The sequence below is a fragment of the Felis catus genome, chromosome C2 (genome assembly GCF_018350175.1).
Source record: "Felis catus isolate Fca126 chromosome C2, F.catus_Fca126_mat1.0, whole genome shotgun sequence".
Taxonomy (NCBI): Eukaryota; Metazoa; Chordata; class Mammalia; order Carnivora; family Felidae; genus Felis; species Felis catus.
The window spans coordinates 106,455,092-106,475,903 of record NC_058376.1 but is presented as its reverse complement, the minus strand read 5'-3'; the positions used below and the strand labels follow the sequence as shown (position 1 = coordinate 106,475,903).

The following is a 20,812-nucleotide window of genomic DNA, read 5'->3' as shown; positions in this document are numbered from 1 at the left end:
CACTTTGAAAGGTGTCTATAATTTGCTGTTTTCAGTCTGAGAATCTTTCTTTCAGTTGTATTATTTAGTCTATTTATGTTTATTGATTACTGTTATATTTGGATTTAAATCTCTCTTCTTCTTTGTTTTATTTGTTCCAGTCCATTCCCCCCCCCCCCCCCGCCCTTTTTCTTACCTTCTTTGGTTTAATTTTATTGCAATTTCTTCTCTGTTAGCTTGTTAGCTTACATTCTTTTAATTTATTTTGAGTGTGCTTAACCTAGAAATTGTAGCATGTTCTTGACTTACTAGATTTAACATAAATTAGTACTTTTATCACTTATTTTCTATAGCTTTATACTTGAAGGATAATTTGACGAGATGTAACATTGTGAACACACTTTTTCCCCCTTGAGTTCCTTAAGGAAAATTAAAGCCATTGTTTTGCTATTTATCTTGCATTTGAGAAGATTGATGCCCATGTTACTTTATTTTGTTGTTAGTGACTTGATCAGGGTGTTCTTTTTTCTTTATTGTTAATATGTAGTACTGCATCAGGATATATCTCAAGAGTTGACTGTGGTTTATCCATATCCCCAGATACACAGTGGACCCTTTCTACGTATAGATTCTTTTAGTTCCAAAAGTGTTCTTGGATTATATTGTAATGTTAGTTCTGTCCCTTTTTTTTTTCTTTTCTGTAGCCTCAGTTAAGTTGGATGTTCATTGTCTACCCCTTATTTCTCTTACTTTTTCTGTTTTTGCTTTTATATCTTTGAACTTTTTTTTCTTGAATCTTTATCACTAACACCGTGTCTCTTATTCTATGTTATATTTAATGTTGGAGTATTATGTTATAGTCTCCTCTGCTTCATGGGTATTTTTATGGGGTATATCTGCTTCACCTGAAAAATTTAATTCTAACTTTGTTTTATTTTTTTTAAGTTTATTTATTATTTGAGAAAGAAAGAAAGAGAGAGAGAGAGACAAAACATGAGTGGGGAAGGGGCAGAGTGAGAGAATCCCAAGCAGGCTCTGCATTATCAGTGTGGAATCCAATGCGGGACTTGATCTCATGAACCATGAGATCAGGACCTCAGCCAAAATCATTAAGAATTGGTTGTTTAACTGAGCCACTAAGGTACCCCACTTTGTTTCTTTTTTTATACAGTTGACTCTTGGGATGCCAATCTCCCACTCAGTCAGAAATCCACTTACAATTGTCGACTCCCTAGAAATTTAATCAGAAGCCTTACTGATAACCTAAACAACTGATTAACACATATTTTATATGTTATACGTATTATGTTTTATATTCATGTGATAAAGTAAGCTAGAGAAAAGAGTTATTAAGAAAGTCATAAGGAAGGGAAAATACATTTACAATACTGTAATGCATTTATTGAAAAAAATCTGCATATAAGTGGATCCACGCAGTTAAAACCCATGTTGTTCGAGGTTCAACTGCAGTTGCTTTGTATGGATGTCAGATTCTTTTTGTTGTTGTTCATGATAAGGCGCAGAATTTTCCTGGATCTGCAGTAATAGGCAATTCTGTGAATAGACTGAAGGTTTTAGGTGACTTATAAGGTTTCTTGAGTGGCACTGTACGTTATTAATACAGGGAGATGGAAGTTTCTCTAATGAATGGGGAACTTTATGAGAAAAGCTAAGCTTATTTTCAGATCCTTTGATGTTTTATGGAACCCTGAGCTTCAGCATTTTGTTTTCTAGTTGTTTTCCACCACCAAGCCACCAGTGGACACTTCCCTTTTCATAGTATATTTCTTTCCTAGAGTGTGCATCCTTTTAAAAAATTCCCCTGGTTGTTAGGTTTTAGTTGGATTTCAGTTGGGGTTGAAAGTAGATGTCCATGTTCAAAACGTCATCCTGACATGGAATTCGTGTAAATTTACTCACTGTATAATTTTAAAATTTAATTTTAAGTACAGTTTTACTTTATGGTAAATATAGTCTTTATTTATAGAAGTCTACTTAAGAGACTACCTGAAGTATTGTAGTTATTTTTTTTGAAAGATAAAATATTAGGATATTTGTTTTGATTACATGTGTTTAGAACTTATTAGCCAATTAAGAAACTTGACGAATTGGTTTTTGAGGGCAGTAATTCATTTTATGTAGGGATGTTATGGTGATTGTTCCTATTCTGTAGATATTGAAAGCATTTATCTGGTATAATAGGACATCTTGCTGTCCATTTATTGCTTATATATTGTGTGTTCTAGAATGCCACATTTTTTATCAAATGTTTCTTTGCTTATAATATATCTCCATTTTAGTTATGGTGCTCTAGAGACTTCTAGAGTGATTTGTCAGAAGGGTATTTATTTAAGGAATGAAGGACAAATAACATCTTAAATTTTAGTGTAGTTTCTTCAACTTTTTGTTTCTCTGGTCAGGGTAGGAAATCTCTTTACTGTGATCTGTTACTTTCTTCTTGACGGAGATCCTTTAAATACATAGTTAAAGTTACTTAATAAAGTAAATGGGGTTGTTCATGTGTCTGGGATGTGCATTTTACTCAAAATTATGTAAAGTAATTCTCATGACAACTAAGAAGTCAGCTTAATTCACTTTGAGTCTTTGTTTGATTTTGTGGTTCTTTTTTAACAGCTTTTAATACTGTTATTTTGCCTATTTTTTGGACTTACTGTCTTTTCTCCATGTATTCTCTCCAGAGTCATATTTTGCTTCTTGTAGCCTATAAGCAAAATTAAGAGCCCTACAATGTGAGAATTAACATAACAAACATTAAGACAGGGAGAGAAAGATCCAGTAGTTTATATTGTATACTGTGATATTTTAAAACTTACTATTTTCTTTAGACTTGGCATCATGGATGGCTTAATTTATAGTTCTGCTATTGCTATCATAGTTCTTTGAGCCACATCAGTAATATTTATAGGAGAGTATTCCAAAATGGCATGGGTTGCATGTATTGACATATGGTGAATAATGAGCAAGATGTTTTGGAGAATGACAGGCATAGGTTTTCTACAGTGGGATTTTGTGTTAGGGAAAACCATGGGATGATTTGGAGATAATTGTGTTTATTTTATGAATTGGGTACGTTGGGAGGAATGGAGATTGGGAAAGTAGGTGCTATGGGGAGGGTGGGCAGATAGTAATTGATATGGAAGGCTTCTAATTGTGGTATCTAGCTTTGCTGTGATGGTGACAGAGTGATCATGCTTTCTGGTTTCTCTGGGACAGTACCAACTTAGACATGTCGTCTTAATGTTATAGTGCCTGTCTTGACTATTAAAAATCACCCTTTTATCCTTCAAAAGTTTGTATGATAGGTGATATGGTTTTTCTATTAATAGCAAGTCTGTGCAGATTGTGTATTTGGCTGCTGTGGGTTTTCTGTGAAGATATGGGTTATTGGCCAAGATTGTTATTCTTTACATTCCTTTATAAAAGAAATATATTGAAACTTGATTAATCCTTATTCCAGCTTTAAGATTTTATTTTATTTTTTTAACGTTTATTTATTTTTGAGAGAGAGAAAGAGACATAGTGTGAGCCGGGGGCGGGGGGGAGTGCGCAGAGAGGGAGACACAGAATCCAAAGCAGGCTCCAGGCTCTGAACTGTCAGCACAGAGCCAGACGCGGGGCTCAAACCCACGAACTGTGGATCATGACCTGAGCTGAAGTCGGATGCTTAACCGACTGAGCCACCCAGGTGCCCCAGCCAGCTTTAAGATTTTAAAGATCTGTCAAAACCAGAATGCTGCTCTTTACTGGTTTAGCTTTAGTATGAGGGAAGCATACTTAATATGCTTCTGATTCAGATTTTACTCCTTTGTTCAGATTAGCACATCCCTCAGTTACATCTTTCTAATTGCCTGCCTGCTCTCACATCACTTGTCTGCGATCTCACAATTCAGTTAGGTAACCCTGAAAGTAGTTATTATCCCCCTTTTGTAGATAAGGAAACAGATGCCCTCAGAGGAAATAACTTGTTCGAGGACACTACTATGTAAGGAATCCTTTATTTTTTAATTTAATACTTACAGAAGTTTGAATATCTTAATGACAGATACATCTATTTTTATAAGATACAGTGAAAAAACATGATTTCACCCAGATATACCTCATTTGTAATCTGTGAATGGTTGCACATTTTTGTCAAGCTGTGTATTCTGACAAAAGGGCAAACTGGTAAGAAATGGGCTTATATTAAAGATTCATTTAAAAAGAGAACTTTTAGTTTTGTTGTTAGAGTTTAAACTCATGTTAACTCACTTATTTTTGTTGCTCCACATTTTTATTAGTTGAGTGAAAAGTAATTGCAAGAATCATATTTTGTTCCTGAAAGATGTAGAACCAAATTAAAATAATATACACACGCGGAATGTATATGTATAGTGATTGAGGCTGTCACAAAAAAGGCCCCCCTCCATTTTTATTATCATAACTTTCTTTTAATAGAAAACTTTAAATTATATATGATTATTGTTCAAAATTTTAGAAGAATATGTTAAAATTTGTATATATTCACATATAATAGAAGATTTAATTAGAAATGAATAAACTAACTTTTGTGGGGGAAATAAATTATGAGGATAAATTAAAACATGTCGAAGGGCACTTGTATGGCTCATTTGGTTAAGTGTCCTGCCTTGGCTCAGGTCACCATCTCACAGTTGATGAGTTAGAGGCCTGCATTGGGCTCCGTGCTGACTGTGTGAAGCCTGCTTGTGATCTTGGAATTCTCTTTGTCTCTCCCTCTTTCTCCCTCTGTCTCTGCCCATCCCCTGAAGGTGCATACCCTCTCTCTCTCTCAAAATATAAACTTAAAAAAAAAAAACTTTATGTGGAAAAAAAGTCATGTCAAAATTAAGAGAGGGAGTAATTAAACTTAAAGAGATAGAAATTTTATTTTTTTAAATTAGGATAATAACCCATGTTGACATCCCTAGCAATAAATATTGTAACTTCTCAAAATCACATATTAAAGTTTGTGACCGTATTTGGATAATACTGCTTTTCATTCAGTGAGTAAACCAATTAGGGATGAAAGAGGTAAGACATTACCACTACTGAAATCCATGTAATTGTCTTCAAGACTTACATAGGTTCTGAATACTCAGGATTAATTTATGCAGTCTTTCTATCATCCACATTATTTGGAGGAAATAATTTGTGTTTGCTCTCTTCTCTTTCCCCTTAGTCTAGCTAGGGATTTACCAAATATATTGACATTCTCAGAGAACCAGATTTTGGCTATTTTTCTTTATTGCTTCCTATTCTATTGATTTTTCCTCATTATTTAATGTTTCCTTCCTTCTACCTACTTTGAACTTACTTTCCTCTTCTTTTTCTGGCTTAAGATGAAACCTTAGGTATTTGAAATTAGACCTTTCTTCTTTTCTAATATAAGCGCTTAAAACTGTAAGTTTCCCTCTAAATATTGCTTTAACTCATCTTACAAATTCTCGTATGTTGTATTTTCATTGTCATTCAGTTAAAAATATTTTGTAATTTGTCTTGTGATTTCTTACTTGATCAATGAATTATTTAGAAGAGTATTTAATGTCTATTTTTTTCTAGATGTTTTATTGTTATTAAACTCCAGATCTGTTGTGGTTGGATAAACATATTTTGTATGGTTTCTATTTATGAATTGATCCTATAATCATGAAGTATCCTTTTCTTTTCTTTTTTTGGTGATACTTTTAGTTTCTCAAGTTTATCTGATATTAACATATTCATTTCAGCTTTTCTGTGCTTACTGTTTGCATGATACAATAAAACCTTGGTTTGTGTCCATAATTCTGGAAACATACTTGTAATCCAAAGCACTTGTATATCAAAGCAAAGTTCCCCGTAAGAAAAAGGAAACAGATGATTTGTTCCACAACCCACAAATATTCGTATAAAACTGATTATAATACTGTAATATAATACAAAATAAAGAGAAAATACAAAATATAAAGAAAAATAAACAAATTAACCTGCATTTACTTTTGAAAATCTTCGTGGCTTGTATGAAGGAGATGAGAGAGGAGGGTTATTGTGTAGGACGACTTCCACTATCACTAACGGAATCACTGCTATATATTGGCTCAATGGAATCTTTTCTTTTCATGGAGATTTAACAAGAAACCTATCCAGTGACACTTGCTTTTTCCTCCTTTTGAGGATTTCGCGGAAATGTGATGTTGCATTGTTGTTAAACAGATTCATTACTCGCACTGCTACAGCCTTATTCAGGTCATGCTTTTCTACAAGATTTTGTACTGTTTCCCACATTTTACACATCACGTTAATCTCGTTTGAAGTGACGGATTCCTCCACCTTCTCCTCCTCTGCAGACAAGATGCAGACGTGCACTTCTTATAAAATCTTGCAATTTCGGCCACTCGCATACCTCTTTTGTACTTCTTGATGTGTTTCTTCCTTACTTCCACTATAATCATCTTCTCCTTCAACGCATTCAACCTTTCTTTTTACCCTTTCTGCATGGGGGCCATTGTATACGCTGGCACAGATGTTGACTACAGTACAGTAAACTCTTGTCACATACTGTATTTAATGTAACTGGCAATAAGGCAGCAGAGGAAAGGGTCTGTATCTGCAGGCAGCCTGACCTAGAATGTAGTAAAGCCTTCCTAAGCTTACTCTTGTACAGAAAAGCAAAGGACTGTCCATAGGTGCTTTGAAGTGACAAAAAATACCCTAGTGCCAGTTGTGGGCACATTCCAATGTTCTGAAAAATCGCTGATTTCTGCCAAACACTGTGGCCTGAGACCGAGCATCTGAGCATGGGAGACGATCACACACAACCCTGCAGAGAGAGAGAGAGAGAGAGAGAGAGAGAACCACCATTGGCTCATTTGTGATCACGTGACTTTGGGTGTCATGTACTACTTGTATTGCAAGACATTGCTTGTTTATCAAGTTAAAATTTACTAGAAGTGTTTGCTTATCTTGTGGAACACTCACAGAACAACTTATTTGCAATCCAGGGTTTTACTCTATATCTGTTTTTAGCCATTTACTTTGAACCTGTATCTGTATATTTAAAGTAAACATCTTGTAGACAGCATGTAGTTGTGTGATGCTCTTTGATTCATTTGGACAATCTCTTTTTATTTAAAGTATTTATTAGTATTTAAGGTATTTATTGATATATTTGGTATACATATTTGATATTGATATATTTGATATATTAAGTCTACTATCTGATATATCTCTATTTTATGTATTTTATATGTATGTTTTTATGTATTTTATGTATTTTATATTCATATAATATATATTTATTTTATGTTTGCCCCTCTGATTTTTGTTTCTTTGTACTTCTTTTCCAGCCTCCTTTTAGAATAATGAATATTTTTAAGAATTCTTGTTTAGGGACACCTGGGGGCTTGGTCAGTTAAGTGTTGGACTCCATATCGGCACTCAGGTTGTGATCTCCTGGTTGTGATCCCAGGGTCATGAGATTGAGTCCCATGTTGGGTCCATGCTGATTGTGGAGCCTGCTTGAGATTCTTTCTTTCTGGCTCTCTCTGCCCTTTCTCTGCTCTCAAAATAAGTAAATAAGCATTTAAAAAAAATGAATTCTTATTTAGCTCATATTTTGGCTTTTTAGCTGTACATATTTACATTTCTTCTTTTATTTCTTTAAGTGATTGTTCTAAGGATTGTATAGATGCCCTTACCATTTCAGTGTACTTAGAGTTACTATTTCACCATTCATGCAAAATGTAGAAACCTCAGGTCTCCATTTACCTGCTGCATAGTTTTTTTTATAGAGATGATATATATTCTGTCTACTTTCATTATAAACTCTACAGTGAAACATTGTATATTTTTACTTTAAGCACATATATGTATTTTAAATAAAGGAAGTGGTTTTTTATATTTCCCCATATATTTACCATTTCCAGTGGTCTTCATTCCTTCCTAAAGATCCCAGGTTTTCATCTGTCATCACTCTTTTCATCCCAAAGAACTTATTTTAGAACTTACTGTAGTACAGATCTACTATTGATGATTATGGTTTATTCTTCCCATTACCTCAAAAATGTCTGTATTTTACTTTTAGTTTTTGAGGCATGTTGTTGCTAAATATGAAATTCTGGTTTGAATGTTGTTTTCTTTCACTATGTTAACTAAGAACTTTGTTCTACTGTCTTCTGGTCTCCACTGTATCTGATGAGAAGCCAGCAGTAACGACTATCATTGCTCTCCTTCCTGTATGTAATGTGTCAGTTTTTTTTCTGAATACTTTCAAGATTTCTCTTTACTTTTGGTTTTCATTGGTTTCATCAATAGTCATGATATCTATATTTATCTTGGGGTTCACTAAACTTCTAGGATCTGATAACTTGTTTTTCACTAAACTTGGGGATATTATAGCCACCACAAAAATAAATTGTTCTTTATTTTGTTATTTTCTCTCCTTCTGTGTTTAACCATGTTAGACATTTGGATATTGTCATGGAGATCCTGGAGGATCTGTTTTTCTTATTGACGGTCTTTTTTTTTTTTTTTTTTTTTCTCTTAGTTCTTTAGTTTGGGTAGTTTTGATTGATTTATTTCCAGGTATACAGATTCTTTCCTCTGTTATTACTAATTAGTAGACTTTAATCTTATTCAGCATAATTTAAATTTGAGATATTATATTTTTTAGTTATAGAATTTTAGTTATAGAATTACTTTTTTTTCATTTTCTAGTTTTCCTGCTGAGATTTCTGTATTTATTGCAAGCATAGTTATGCTTTTTTAAAATCCTTGTGCTATTGCTAACGTTTGGCTCATCTCAGGGTTAATCTCTATTGACTATCTTTTCTCTTCAGATTGGATCACATTTTTCATGCTTTGTTATATTATCTAGTAATTTTATCCTGGACATGGTGAGTGTCATATTTTGAAAAGTCTGGATTCTGCTATATTCTTCAAAAAATATTGATTTTTTGTTTACTTGTTTTTTTTAGCACGAAATTTAGTTGAATTAAAATTGCAAAAATCATGTCTCTCTGGGGGCATTTGAAATTTTAAGTTCTTTTACCCTTAGCTATTTGGAGTTGTTCCCTCATTTGCAAAATGTAGGGTTTAGCCCAAGATTTGAGTAGAGTATATACATCTAGAATTTGTGGCTCCCTCCTCTCAGTCTTTCAGGATTCCCCTTTCATTTTCCTTTTGCGATGCTTGCCCTGAGTCTTTCTATTGGTTTTTCTGGCTGGAAATCCTAACGTTTTCTATTGGAGTTTTAGCTGCCCTACATGGGCACCCCCCATCAACCCTCAGTTCTCAGTTTTTAAGAGTCTCTTATGTTTTGGCTCCCTCCCTCTCTAACCTTTTTTTTTTTTTTCCCTTCCCCTCCCCCGTGGTCTTCTGTTAAGTTTCTCAGGATCCACATAAGAGTGAAAACATATGGTATCTGTCTTTCTCTGTATGACTCATTTCACTTAGTATAACACTTTCCAGTTCCATCCACGTTGCTACAAAGGCCATATTTCATTCTTTCTCATTGCCATGTAGTATTCCATTGTGTATATAAACCACAATTTCTTTATCCATTCGTCAGTTGATGGACATTTAGGCCCTTTCCATAATTTGGCTATTGTTGAAAGTGCTGCTATAAACATTGGGGTCCAATGCCCCTATGCATCAGCACTCCTGTATCCCTTGGGTAAATTCCTAGCAGTGCTACTGCTAGATCTACTTTTAATTTTTTTGAGGAACCTCCACACTGTTTTCCAGAGCGGCTGCACCAGTTTTCATTCCCACCAACAGTGCAAGAGGGTTCCCGTTTCTCCACATCCTCGCCAGCATCTATCTATAGTCTCCTGATTTGTTCATTTTAGCCACTCTGACTGGCGTGAGGTTTTGATTTGTATTTCCCTGGTGAGGAGTGACATTGAGCATCTTTTCATGTGTCTGTTGGTCATCTGGATGTCTTTTTTAGAGAAGTGTCTATTTATGTCTTCTGCCCATTTCTTTACTGGATTATTTGTTTTTTGGGTGTGGAGTTTGGTGAGTTCTTTATAGATTTTGGATACTAGCCCTTTGTCCGATATGTCATTTGCAAATATCTTTTCCCATTCTGTCATTTGCCTTTTAGTTTTGTTGATTGTTTCCTTTGCAGTGCAGAAGCTTTTTATCTTCACGAGGTCCCAAGTTCATTTTTGCTTTTAATTCCCTTGCCTTTGGGGATGTGTCAAGTAAGAATTTGCTGCGGCTGAGGTCAGAGAGGTTTTTTCCTGCTTTCTCCTCTAGGGTTTTGATGGTTTCCTGTGTCACATTCAGATCCTTTATCCATTTTGAGTTTATTTTTGTGAATGATGTAAGAAAGTGGTCTAGTTTCATTCTTCTGCATATTGCTGTCCAGTTCTCCCAGCACCATTTGTTAAAGAGACTCTTTTTTCCATTGGATATTCTTTCCTGCTTTGTCAAAGATTAGTTGGCCATACTTTTATGGGTCCAGTTCTGGAGTCTCTATTCTATTCCATTGGTCTATGTGTCTGTTTTTGTGCCAATACCATGCTGTCTTGATGATTACAGCTTTGTAGTAGAGGCTAAAGTCTGGGATTATGATGCCTCCCGCTTTGGTCTTCTTCAATATTACTTTGGCTATTCGGGGTCTTTTGTGGTTCCATATGAATTTTAGGATTGCTTGTTCTAGCTTCGAGAAGAATGCTGGTGCAATTTTGATTGGGATTGCACTGAATGTGTAGATTGCTTTAGTAGTATTGACATTTTAATAATATTTATTCTTCCAATCCATGAGCACAGAATGTTTTTACATTTCTTTATATCTTCTTCAGTTTCCTTCATAAGCTTTCTATAGTTTTCAGCATACAGATCTTTTACATCTTTGGTTAGGTTTATTCCTAGGTATTTTATGATTCTTGGTGCAGTTGTGAATGGGATCAGTTTCTTTATTTGTCTTTCTGTTGCTTCATTATTAGTGTATAAGAATGCAACTGATTTCTGTACATTGATTTTGTATCCTGCGACTTTGCTGAATTCTTGTATCAGTTCTAGCAGACTTTCGGTGGAGTCTTTCGAGTTTTTTATGTATAATATCACGTCATCTGCAAAAAGTCAAAGCTTGACTTCATCTTTGCCAATTTTGATGCCTTTGATTTCCTTTTGTTGTCGATTGCTGATGCTAGCACTTCGAACACTATGTTAAACAACAGCAGTGAGAGAGAATCCTAAGCAGGCTCAGTGCTATCAGCATGGGGCTCCATCCCACGAGCTATGAAATTGTGTCCTGAGCCAAAATCAAGAATCAGATGCTTTAACCTGCTTAACTGACCAAACCACCCAGACACCCCTCCCTCATGTCATTTTAATTGAGTGTACTTATTCATAAAGAATCCTATACAGATGCTTACTTCACACAGTTAGTTACTAAATCCATAGCTAAAACTAAATCCTTTTCTTTCAGATAGTTTTAAAGAGTATTTGTATTTTATAATATAAAATATAATCTAAATGAATGTAATAAACTCTACTTATTATAGGTCTAGGTCAAGACCTCGTCCACGTTCTCATAGTCGAAGCAGTGAAAGGTCCAGTCACCGAAGAACCCGTAGTCGGTCTCGGGATAGAGAAAGACGTAAAGGCAGAGATAAGGAGAAAAGAGAAAAAGAGAAGGATAAATGCAAGGACAAGGAATTACACAACATCAAACGTGGGTAAGTTGAAGTAAATCTTAAGCAGTGATGACTCAGTGATTCCATGGCAATATTCAAACTGAATTTTCATTCTCTGAGGTTTTTCTTAGAAGGATAAAATAGAAGAATACTGTAGATAAAGAAGAAAGGATAAAATCAAAATGGTTATCTCAGATTTTTACTGTTCTTCCTTTGTATTCCTTTTTTCATTTAATACTTATATAACAAGCTTTAGAAGCACAAAATATATGGCACTATCAAAGCTTAGTATGTCAATAAAGGAAAATTTACATAATTCTTTAGGAGAGTTCTATATTCAATTTCCTTATCATGAATATGAATTTAAAATTTAAAGACTAGCTCATGATTAAAAATGTCTATTAATTTATTGTAAAGCTGTTAGGGGAAAAGGGTAAAGGTAAAACAAAGGGAAAGAACCGTGTTAATAACCATGTTACTATTGGTTAGGCCTCTTTCAATGTAGAATGGGACTTGGTCACTGTTAAGGTATGTGTTTATTAGAATGAGTGTATGTGTGTGAGGCCCAGAATTTATTTTTTCCAGAGTTGGTATTAACCAGTTATTCCAGCTTTGTACATTTGGAGGTTGGAATCCATTCATAACTATTTATTAGAAGATGTTAAAATGAAAGAAAATCTTGGTTGATAGTATAAATTATAGTTTGTTATTTTATTCAAAACTGACATTGGGGTCTTTTATTATATGAAGTAGAACATCTTGGAATTTATCCCCCTTTGTGAGTCTTTCTACGCCCCATGTATATTCACTGTGATACTTGAGTACAAAAATGTTTTTCTTTATGGATCAGTTTTCAGTGTTAAAGAACTTTTCAGGGTCTTGAATGTAGTTCCTTGAGATCTTGATTCTGTGAGGAATTAAGTTTATTAAAGAATGTGGAACTGATGTCATCCTTTTTCAGAGTTGTCTGTTAATTTCTTATTTTCAGATTTAGTGATATTATTTAAACCTGCCAGATTCCTTGAAATGATAAATTTGTGGTGGATTTTGGAAGAGGATAACATTATTATGTGACTTTCTTTTTCCTGATCACCTCACAACCGTGAATGCACATAGACCAGTTGTGCTCCTGCAAAATTCTAACTTCTGTCTTTTTCTAGTTTTAAGGGTTGTTGAATATTATAGGAGAGGAGATAGGGTTGGATATCTGGCCATAAGACTAGGGAGGCTATGTTAGCTCGAGTGGTAGAGTGTAATTAAGATCAGAGGATGTGGGAGAAATCTGTTGGTAAAAGGAGAAAGTCAGGAGGATGATAGATGTGGAGGACACAGAATAGGTTTCTAAGACTGGTAGATAACTGACTGAGGATGAATAAATTATGTCAGTCAAGGAACTGCTTTGCTCCTTGTTCTTTTTTCGTTTTCCTTTTGGTTTACACTTTAGGTAGTACATGGCTATGAGAAGACTGAATATGATTTTTACTACTCATTAAATTTTTGCTTTCCACCTCACCAGAATAATTATACAGTTGTACAAAATTGAAATTACGTAAAGCATTATTTTGGGGATGTTAAAGGTAATAAAATTGAGTTCATGGATAAAAAAGGGAGGTTGGGTGGTTTCAGGAAAGATTCTCATATGGTTAACATCAATCTTGAAGATCTGGGTCAGCTAGCTTTACAGGTTAGACTCAGTGTTCATTATGTTCAAAGGACTGAATTCTGGATGATAGATCTACAAGGTAATAATGTTGTATTCATCATTATTTTTTAAATCTCAACAAAGGTAATGAGCAAGGTCAAAGCAAGAGGTGTCAGGGTGCCTGGGTGGCTCAGTCAGTTAAGCATCCAACTGCAGCTCAGGTCATGATCTCGCGGTTCATGAGTTTGAGTCCCGCATCAAGCTCTGCACTGGCTTCTCTCTCTGCCCTTCCCCCTTGCTCTCTCTCAAAATAAATAAATAAATGTTAAAAAAAAAAGAAAACCCACAATAGGTGTCAGTTGAAGGGCTCAGGGAACTGATGTTAAAAAGCTGTGAGTAGCTTGATTCAGTAATTTCCATGGTTTTAGTGGACCATAATATAGAGTGGTGTTATATCGGGATACTTTCTCTCCTGGTCAGTGTTGAGGACACCAAATTCTTACCTTTTGGTATAATCTAAAATCAGAATTTTTTTAGGTCAGTGTACACATTTAATATGGTAGTGTTTATATATGTACAGATGTACCTGCTTCGCTTCAGAAATAATTTATCTTTCTTTTTTTTACATGTTTATTTCCTAAACCTGATTTTTTAAGCCATTCAGGGCAGTGAATGTATCTTATCTCTTTTTTATCATTTAGAGTACCTAATGTACATGTTACTTGTTAATAAATATTGATTGGCTTTTGATATATACATTCATTAATTCGTTTGCTTGTTCAGTCAACAATATTTACATGCCTCCTATTTGTCAAGTAGTATGTTGGTAATAGGAACATGATAGTAGGCCAGTCCTACTTGGAGAGTTCATGCAGATGGCAGAATAAGCATAGATAGAAGGGAAGATGTATAAGTAATTACAGTGAAATCAGATGGATGTTTCACTAGGAAGTTATGGAAACATTGTATGTATGAGTTAGGATGCTTTTGGTCATAGTAACAAAACCTAACCAATAGTAGCTTGAACCAAGGACAGCGTATTTTTTGTAAAGGGCTAGATGGCAAATAACTTAGGCTTCTTAGGCCATATGTCTCTTTTGCAACTACCAAAGCGTGTCCTTTTAACATGAAGGCAGCCCATAGATAATGTTAAATGAATGATATGGCTGTATTGCAATAAAAGTTTGCTTACAAAAATGGGCAACTGGCTAGATTTGGCCCACAGGTTGTAGTTTGTCAGCATCTAGCTTAAACCATGAGCACATACCTTGCTAATATAACAAAGAGTTTAGAGGTAAGCAGATCTGGGCCGTTTTACCCTTCCAACAGGCCAGTCTCAGCATCTTGGCTTTCATCCTCAGTCTTGAGGATGAACATTGCAACATTGTGGTTGCAAGATATTTCCATGAACAATAAGCTGCTTGATCTAGACTAGTTAGCATATGAGGGAAGATCTCTCAGAACAAGTGGTGTTTATACACCAGAGATGTATACACTCATCTCAGAGATGAGAAAGAATGTATGTGCAAAATGAACTTCCTGTGAAAGACAGGCAAGCAGGGGGGTATGGCATGTTTGAGGAACTAAAGTCTAATGAAGCTTGGTTTAGAGTTGAAGAGGAATAATGGTGAGAGATGATTATTGGAGTACCTTATAAGTTATGTTAAGTTTGGAGTTAATTATTTTTTTTAAATTTTTTTAATGTCTATTTATTTTTGAAAGAGAGAGAGAGAAAGCACAAGTGGGGGAGGGGCAGAGAGAGGGGGACAGAGGACCCAAAGCGAGCTCTGTGCTGACAGTAATGAGCCTGATGTGGGGCTCAAACTCATGAACTGCGAGACCATGACCCAAGCCGAAGTCAGACACTCAACTGACTGAACCACCCAGGCGCCCCAAGTCTGAAGTTAATTCTAAAGGCAGTGAGAAGCCAATGAAGTTGCAAGTAGGGTAATGATACGATCAGGTCTATCTGAGGTATGAACAAAAGGCTTTATCTACAATGGACATAGTAAGTGTCTAACATTAAAAAAATTTTTTTAACGTTTATTTCTTTTGAGAGAGAGAGAGAGAGGGAGCATGAGTGGGGGAAGGGTAGAGAGAGACAGAGACACAGAATCTGAAGCAGGATTCGGGCTCTGAGCTGTCAGCCCAATGGGGGCTCGAACCCACAAACCATGAGATCACGACCTGAGCCAAAGTCAGTTGCTTAACCGACTGAGGCACCCAGGCTCCCCTAAGTCTCTAGCATTTTAAATATATTTTCTAAGTATCAGGAATTTTGCTAAGCAATTGACATGCGTTATCTTACTTAGTTTTCAATAATAACCTCATGAAATAGGTACTTTTATTATCCTTCATATAGATGAAAACTTGTGATCACAGAACTAGTAAATGGCAGAGTTAGGCTTCTAATTCAAGTTTACTGACAATAGCAACTTGCCTCTTCAGAGTACATTGTCTTCACTTCTTGGTAATCCATAATCACTGATGATGAGAATATAATGAGATTAAGTAATTAATGCTATAGCTTAAACTGCCCTAGAAAATACCTAAAGAGAACTGAAAGAATTTTCTGTGCCTTATTTTTCTCTGATCAGGTCAGAAATCTGTCATTAGTAAAAGATCAATTCCTTCTTTTCTCCCTCCCTCTCTCTTACTTATTTTCCCACAATAGAACATTTCATCTGTTTATTTGAATTACATTTAATTATATTTAATAAACACGCAAAATTTCTAGCCCTTAATTAAATTTATTTCTGTGATTATTTTGTTACCTGTCTCTTGCCAAATGATTTCACACACGCTCATGCACACCCACCCACCCACCCACACACACACACACACAAAACCTAGGTGGAGAGAAAGGAAAAAAATTCACAAACCATATAATTAGGACTTCTATATTAGTTCGTTGTGGTTGTGCAACCAGTGACACATATTTAGAGTATACTAAATAACCTAGCTGCTTCTTCACATAAGAGAAAATAACATCTTGCATACTTCTGCTTCTTTATGCATAACAATCTTTGTTTTTATCAATCCAGTTTGAAAATACCAGTTTTATATGAAAATCGATACAACATAGAGCATATGCTTATAGAGTACAAAGTAAGAAGAGTAAGAACAATAATGGTAAAGGATTTTATGATTTTATAATTTTTTAAATTGGGAAAAATAAAAGTAGGAGAGAAAGGAATGCTCAAGAAGGAATTAATGAGCCTAATAATAAGGAAGCGGTCTTTTATTAAACTTTTGAGGAAAAAGATACTGAATTAGATAATTCTAAAAAAATTTTTGTAAATATAGCAGTGAATTAAATATAGTTCTTGGAATTCCTAGGACATTTGAATGACTATATCTTATACTGTTGTAAATGGATCTATTCATTTTATTAATCTACTGAATAAGGAAGGCTGAATAAAAGCTGGGAGGGTATCAGGAGTTTATAGGGACTAAAAGGTGTTTTTCCTTATAATATTATGTGAAAGACTAATTTAAGAAAGACACCAACTGAGCCTTGTCTTAGATTTTTTCGAAAAGGTTTAATGATGTTAATTTTTAATGTTTTACATTTATAAAATTCAGTTTTTAAGAATATTTTATCTTTAAACATTGATATAACTTTTTCTTATTATTATTAGCTTTTGTCCCAAATTTTTAAAACTTAAAATATTAATCATATCATTAGATATTTGTATTTACTTTATGGAGACATGTCTTTGCAATATGAAAACAAATTTTATTGATAATAGTTATTGAGTTGAAATTGGACACTTAACATTATTTTGTTAAGCACACTATTACTGCGAGTCAAAAATCAGAAATAAGAAACTTATTATGGCATATCATAATTACAGCTTGATCTGATGATTGTGAACATCATATACCCCATCTGAGTCTTCTGTGGATTCATATTGTGCGTCCTTTAGCAACATTTTGATCAAACTCCATAAAGTATAGTTGGCTTTTATAGACTTCTGTGAAAAATTTGTTGTGAATAAATATGTCACTACCACCAGTGACATTCTCCTATATATTTTAAATCCTAATGCTATTCTTAAGAGTAGGATTTGGATGGATTGGATTTAAGTCTATTTTTCATCAGGATTTATTGCCTAGTAAAGTGCTTTCTTAATTTGAGTAATCTAGGATTCATCAGTAACCTGATTAGGTATTCCTGAATGTATTCTCCTTTACGATGTGATACCATGAAAGGTTTTCAGTTATCCTCTTATTGCCTTTTCTGTGGATGGATGAATGGATGGTCTCAGAAATGTGCCCATCAAAACTTCTGGAATATTTTGCTCCAACATTTGAGTTTATACTTTTTTTTCTTTTCTTTCTTTATATAACTTTCTGAAGCTTTGTGCTTTTAAAGAGAGGTAAGTATTTCCTGATCAAGCATACAAAGCCATACCTGAACAACTGAAACGTTCTTTTTGGTGGGTAATGGAAGGGGAATATGTTTAAATAGAATTTCTTATATTGAAGAGTGACTCCCACTAAATCAATTGTCTTTAAATCTCTCTGAAAATAGATTAGAAGCCACTGGGACAGCAGTGAAATCAGGCTTCAAATATAGCTTGTATGTTACCTATTTATAAAATCTTTCATTAAAAAGTTTACTATGCAATTTATATTGCTTGTATTGAAACTATTTCTGGTATATCTTTATAGACTAAAAGTACAGAAAGCATACCAACAGAAGCAACATATACTTTTTGTTCATAGAAATCACTGTCTTTGAACATGTATTCTGAATTACACACACACACACACACACACACACACACACACACACACACACACCATACATTTAAAAGAATGGTAAGGTATTTAGATTCTGGGAAAGTTAAATTAGCTTGCAGAAATAATAATTTTTACTCATTTTAAATCATTTATATTTTTTTCCTTATAGAACAAGGTATTTTGAGCCTTAATTTATTCTTCTGTAAAATGGGGATAACAATATTTAAAAAGCTAGAAGTATTGCAAGCAGTGTATCTAAGAAATCTAGTATTACATAGTAATCACACTTTATAGATATACGTTGGTTATGGCTTTGACCTGGCAATGTTCCAGAGTCTTCAGTTGTAGAGTTTCATGTACTAAGTTTCTGTTGATGAGATTTTTCCTACCTAGTGCTTGGCAGAAGATGTTGGAAGTGATTTGGGAATGCTGGACTCTGAGTTTTGACAGCAGTTACATACTCTTAGAGGCTGTCATATTTTTCCTTACCTCTTATTTCTTTATGCAGCAGGAAGTCATTTATGCTAATTTACCCCTATTTGCATATAGGTTATAGAGTTCTGTGGTGCAGAGCGTGCTTAGAACTCCTTTTAAGTGTCTGTTTGGATCAAAGCAGGGCTGTGTGATAGCTGTTGTCTGACACCAAGCTGTGTGGTGTTGTTTTCATTAAACATTTATCACACTTCGAATGTGACAGCAGGCAACTTTGTGCCAGTATAACATGTTTTCATGCAAAATTTATTGAAAAAGACGAGACTTTGTAAAGAGATCTTGTTGCCTTTCACCAGTGGCGAAGGGTAAATGTTTGGTTCGAAAGAAGCGTATACCTTTAACACATGTCATTGTAACATGCAAAGGAAGCTTCGTACTGTCAATTTTGTTAAGCAAGTAAACAAGTACATTTTTATATAAATGTGTGCACTGGATTTTTCTTCCCTTTTAAATTAAATTTTTTACAATTTCCTTGTGAACTGAATGAATACCTTAACAGTGGCCCTTTATGTTGTTGGGTGTTTTTTACAGCAATAAAACTTACCACCCAATTTCTATTGTGTAGGTTTGCCACTAGGTATTAGTTTTGTTCAACAGAAACAATCTGTAATTTTTTCAAAAAGACGAGGTCAAGAAAGGGAACCTAACATAACAAAAAGAATAATCAGCAAAAGCAGGAGGCAAGGGTTTTAGAAGTTCTCCCCCAAGTCACCACCTTTCTCTTATTCATTATATCAGTACATTTTAATTATCCCAGAGTTTGCCCAATGGGATTCGACTTGAATTATGCCTGATAGAGCATTAAATGGCATGAATTGTAGGTTCATTCTTTCTTTTTGTGATTGCCTAGCTGTGAGAAGCCTTGGAATGAGAGAAGGTATTTTTATTTTCCTTTTTCATTCCACGGGAGACTCAGGAATCACAGTTATGTGAAGAAGTGAGAGACTGAAAGTAGCCTCAAGCTGGACTTTTTAGTATGTTTCAGCACATGAGCTATAAAAAATTTGGTGAGACCCTTATAAGAGGTATTAGAAAAATTTGTGTTAGCATAAATATTCAAGAATAAAAGGAGGAAAGTAGTGAGTTGGAACTTTGCCTTTGGAACCATACAGAATCCATGCCAACTTCAAATTCTGACTCCGTGCTTTGGAGGTATTAAAGAATAATTTTTTAAAAAGGTAAAATCATGACTTATAAAAATATTTGTAAACATATGCCAGAGGTATTCTGCAGCTCATTAATTAATGAGGGAACCATAAAAACGTTACATTAGTTTCAAGGAGAATCCAGAGAGCAAACACATATTTATGCCACCAGGAATATGGGACACAAAATTGTTTCATAGAGTCAAAACTGGCTTTTTCCATATGCTGGGTGGGGGTGCCTGTGTTGATCAGTCGGTTGAGCATCCAGCTCTTGATTTCAGCTCAGATCACGATCTCATGGTTCATGAGTTTGAGCCCTAGGTTGAGCCCTACGTAGAGCCCTGTGGTGACAGTGCCGTGCTGATAGTGCAGAGCCTGCTTGGGATTCTCTCTCTCTGCCCTTCACCCTCTCATGTGCACACATGCTCGCTCTCTCTCTCTCTCTCTCTCTCTCTCTCTCTCAAAATAAATAAACCTAAAAAAAAAATCTTCAAAATCTTCACATGCAGGATGGAAATCAGTCATGACTCTACTGGACAAAATTTATTTGCATATCTCTGGAAAATAATCATTTGCATTGCTATCAATTACCTGTAATTTCTGAAATTTAAAAATAGACAAAGAAGGGGCGCCTGGGTGGCTCTGGGTGGCCAACTTCAGCTCAGGTCATGATCTCACTGTTCGTGAGTTCGAGTCCTGCGTTGGGCCCTGTGCTGACAGCTTGGAGCCTGGAGCCTGCATCAGATTCTGTGTCTCCTTCTCTCTGCTCCTTCCCCACTCATGTTCTGTCTCTCTCTGTGTCTCAAAAATAAATAAACATCAAAAAAAATAAATAAATAAATAAATAAATAAATAAAAATAGACAAAGAAAAGCAGAAAGGCGGAGATAACTCAGAAAGGCACCCTGGACAAGATACCAAGTAATTTTTAACCATCTCAAGTCATTTAAAGTTTTTTCCCTGACGAGGCAAGTTATTCCCTTTAAGCCTTAAATTTATTCTTCCGTAAAGTGAGGATTATGATCATGAAAAGCTGTAAATATTAGAAGCAATGGCTGTTAAGAAGGCTGGTACTATAGAGTAGGATCTCAATAAGTGGTATGTTTTATTAACAACACAAACTTACTTATTGATACTTATGATTACTGGTTTCTCAGTTACCACTTT

The 20,812-nt window shown here is 34.8% G+C and overlaps 1 protein-coding gene across 1 annotated transcript in view; it reads left to right on the top strand.

The window, feature by feature from the left end:
- RSRC1 (arginine and serine rich coiled-coil 1) overlaps positions 1 to 20,812 on the top strand; it is a 417,872-nt gene that overhangs the window by 97,288 nt on the left and 299,772 nt on the right. Inside the window, exon 5 of the mRNA XM_045037326.1 lies at positions 11,487 to 11,660. Within this exon, the coding sequence (XP_044893261.1) occupies positions 11,487 to 11,660 (174 nt within the window). The remainder of the gene's footprint in view (positions 1 to 11,486; positions 11,661 to 20,812) is intronic.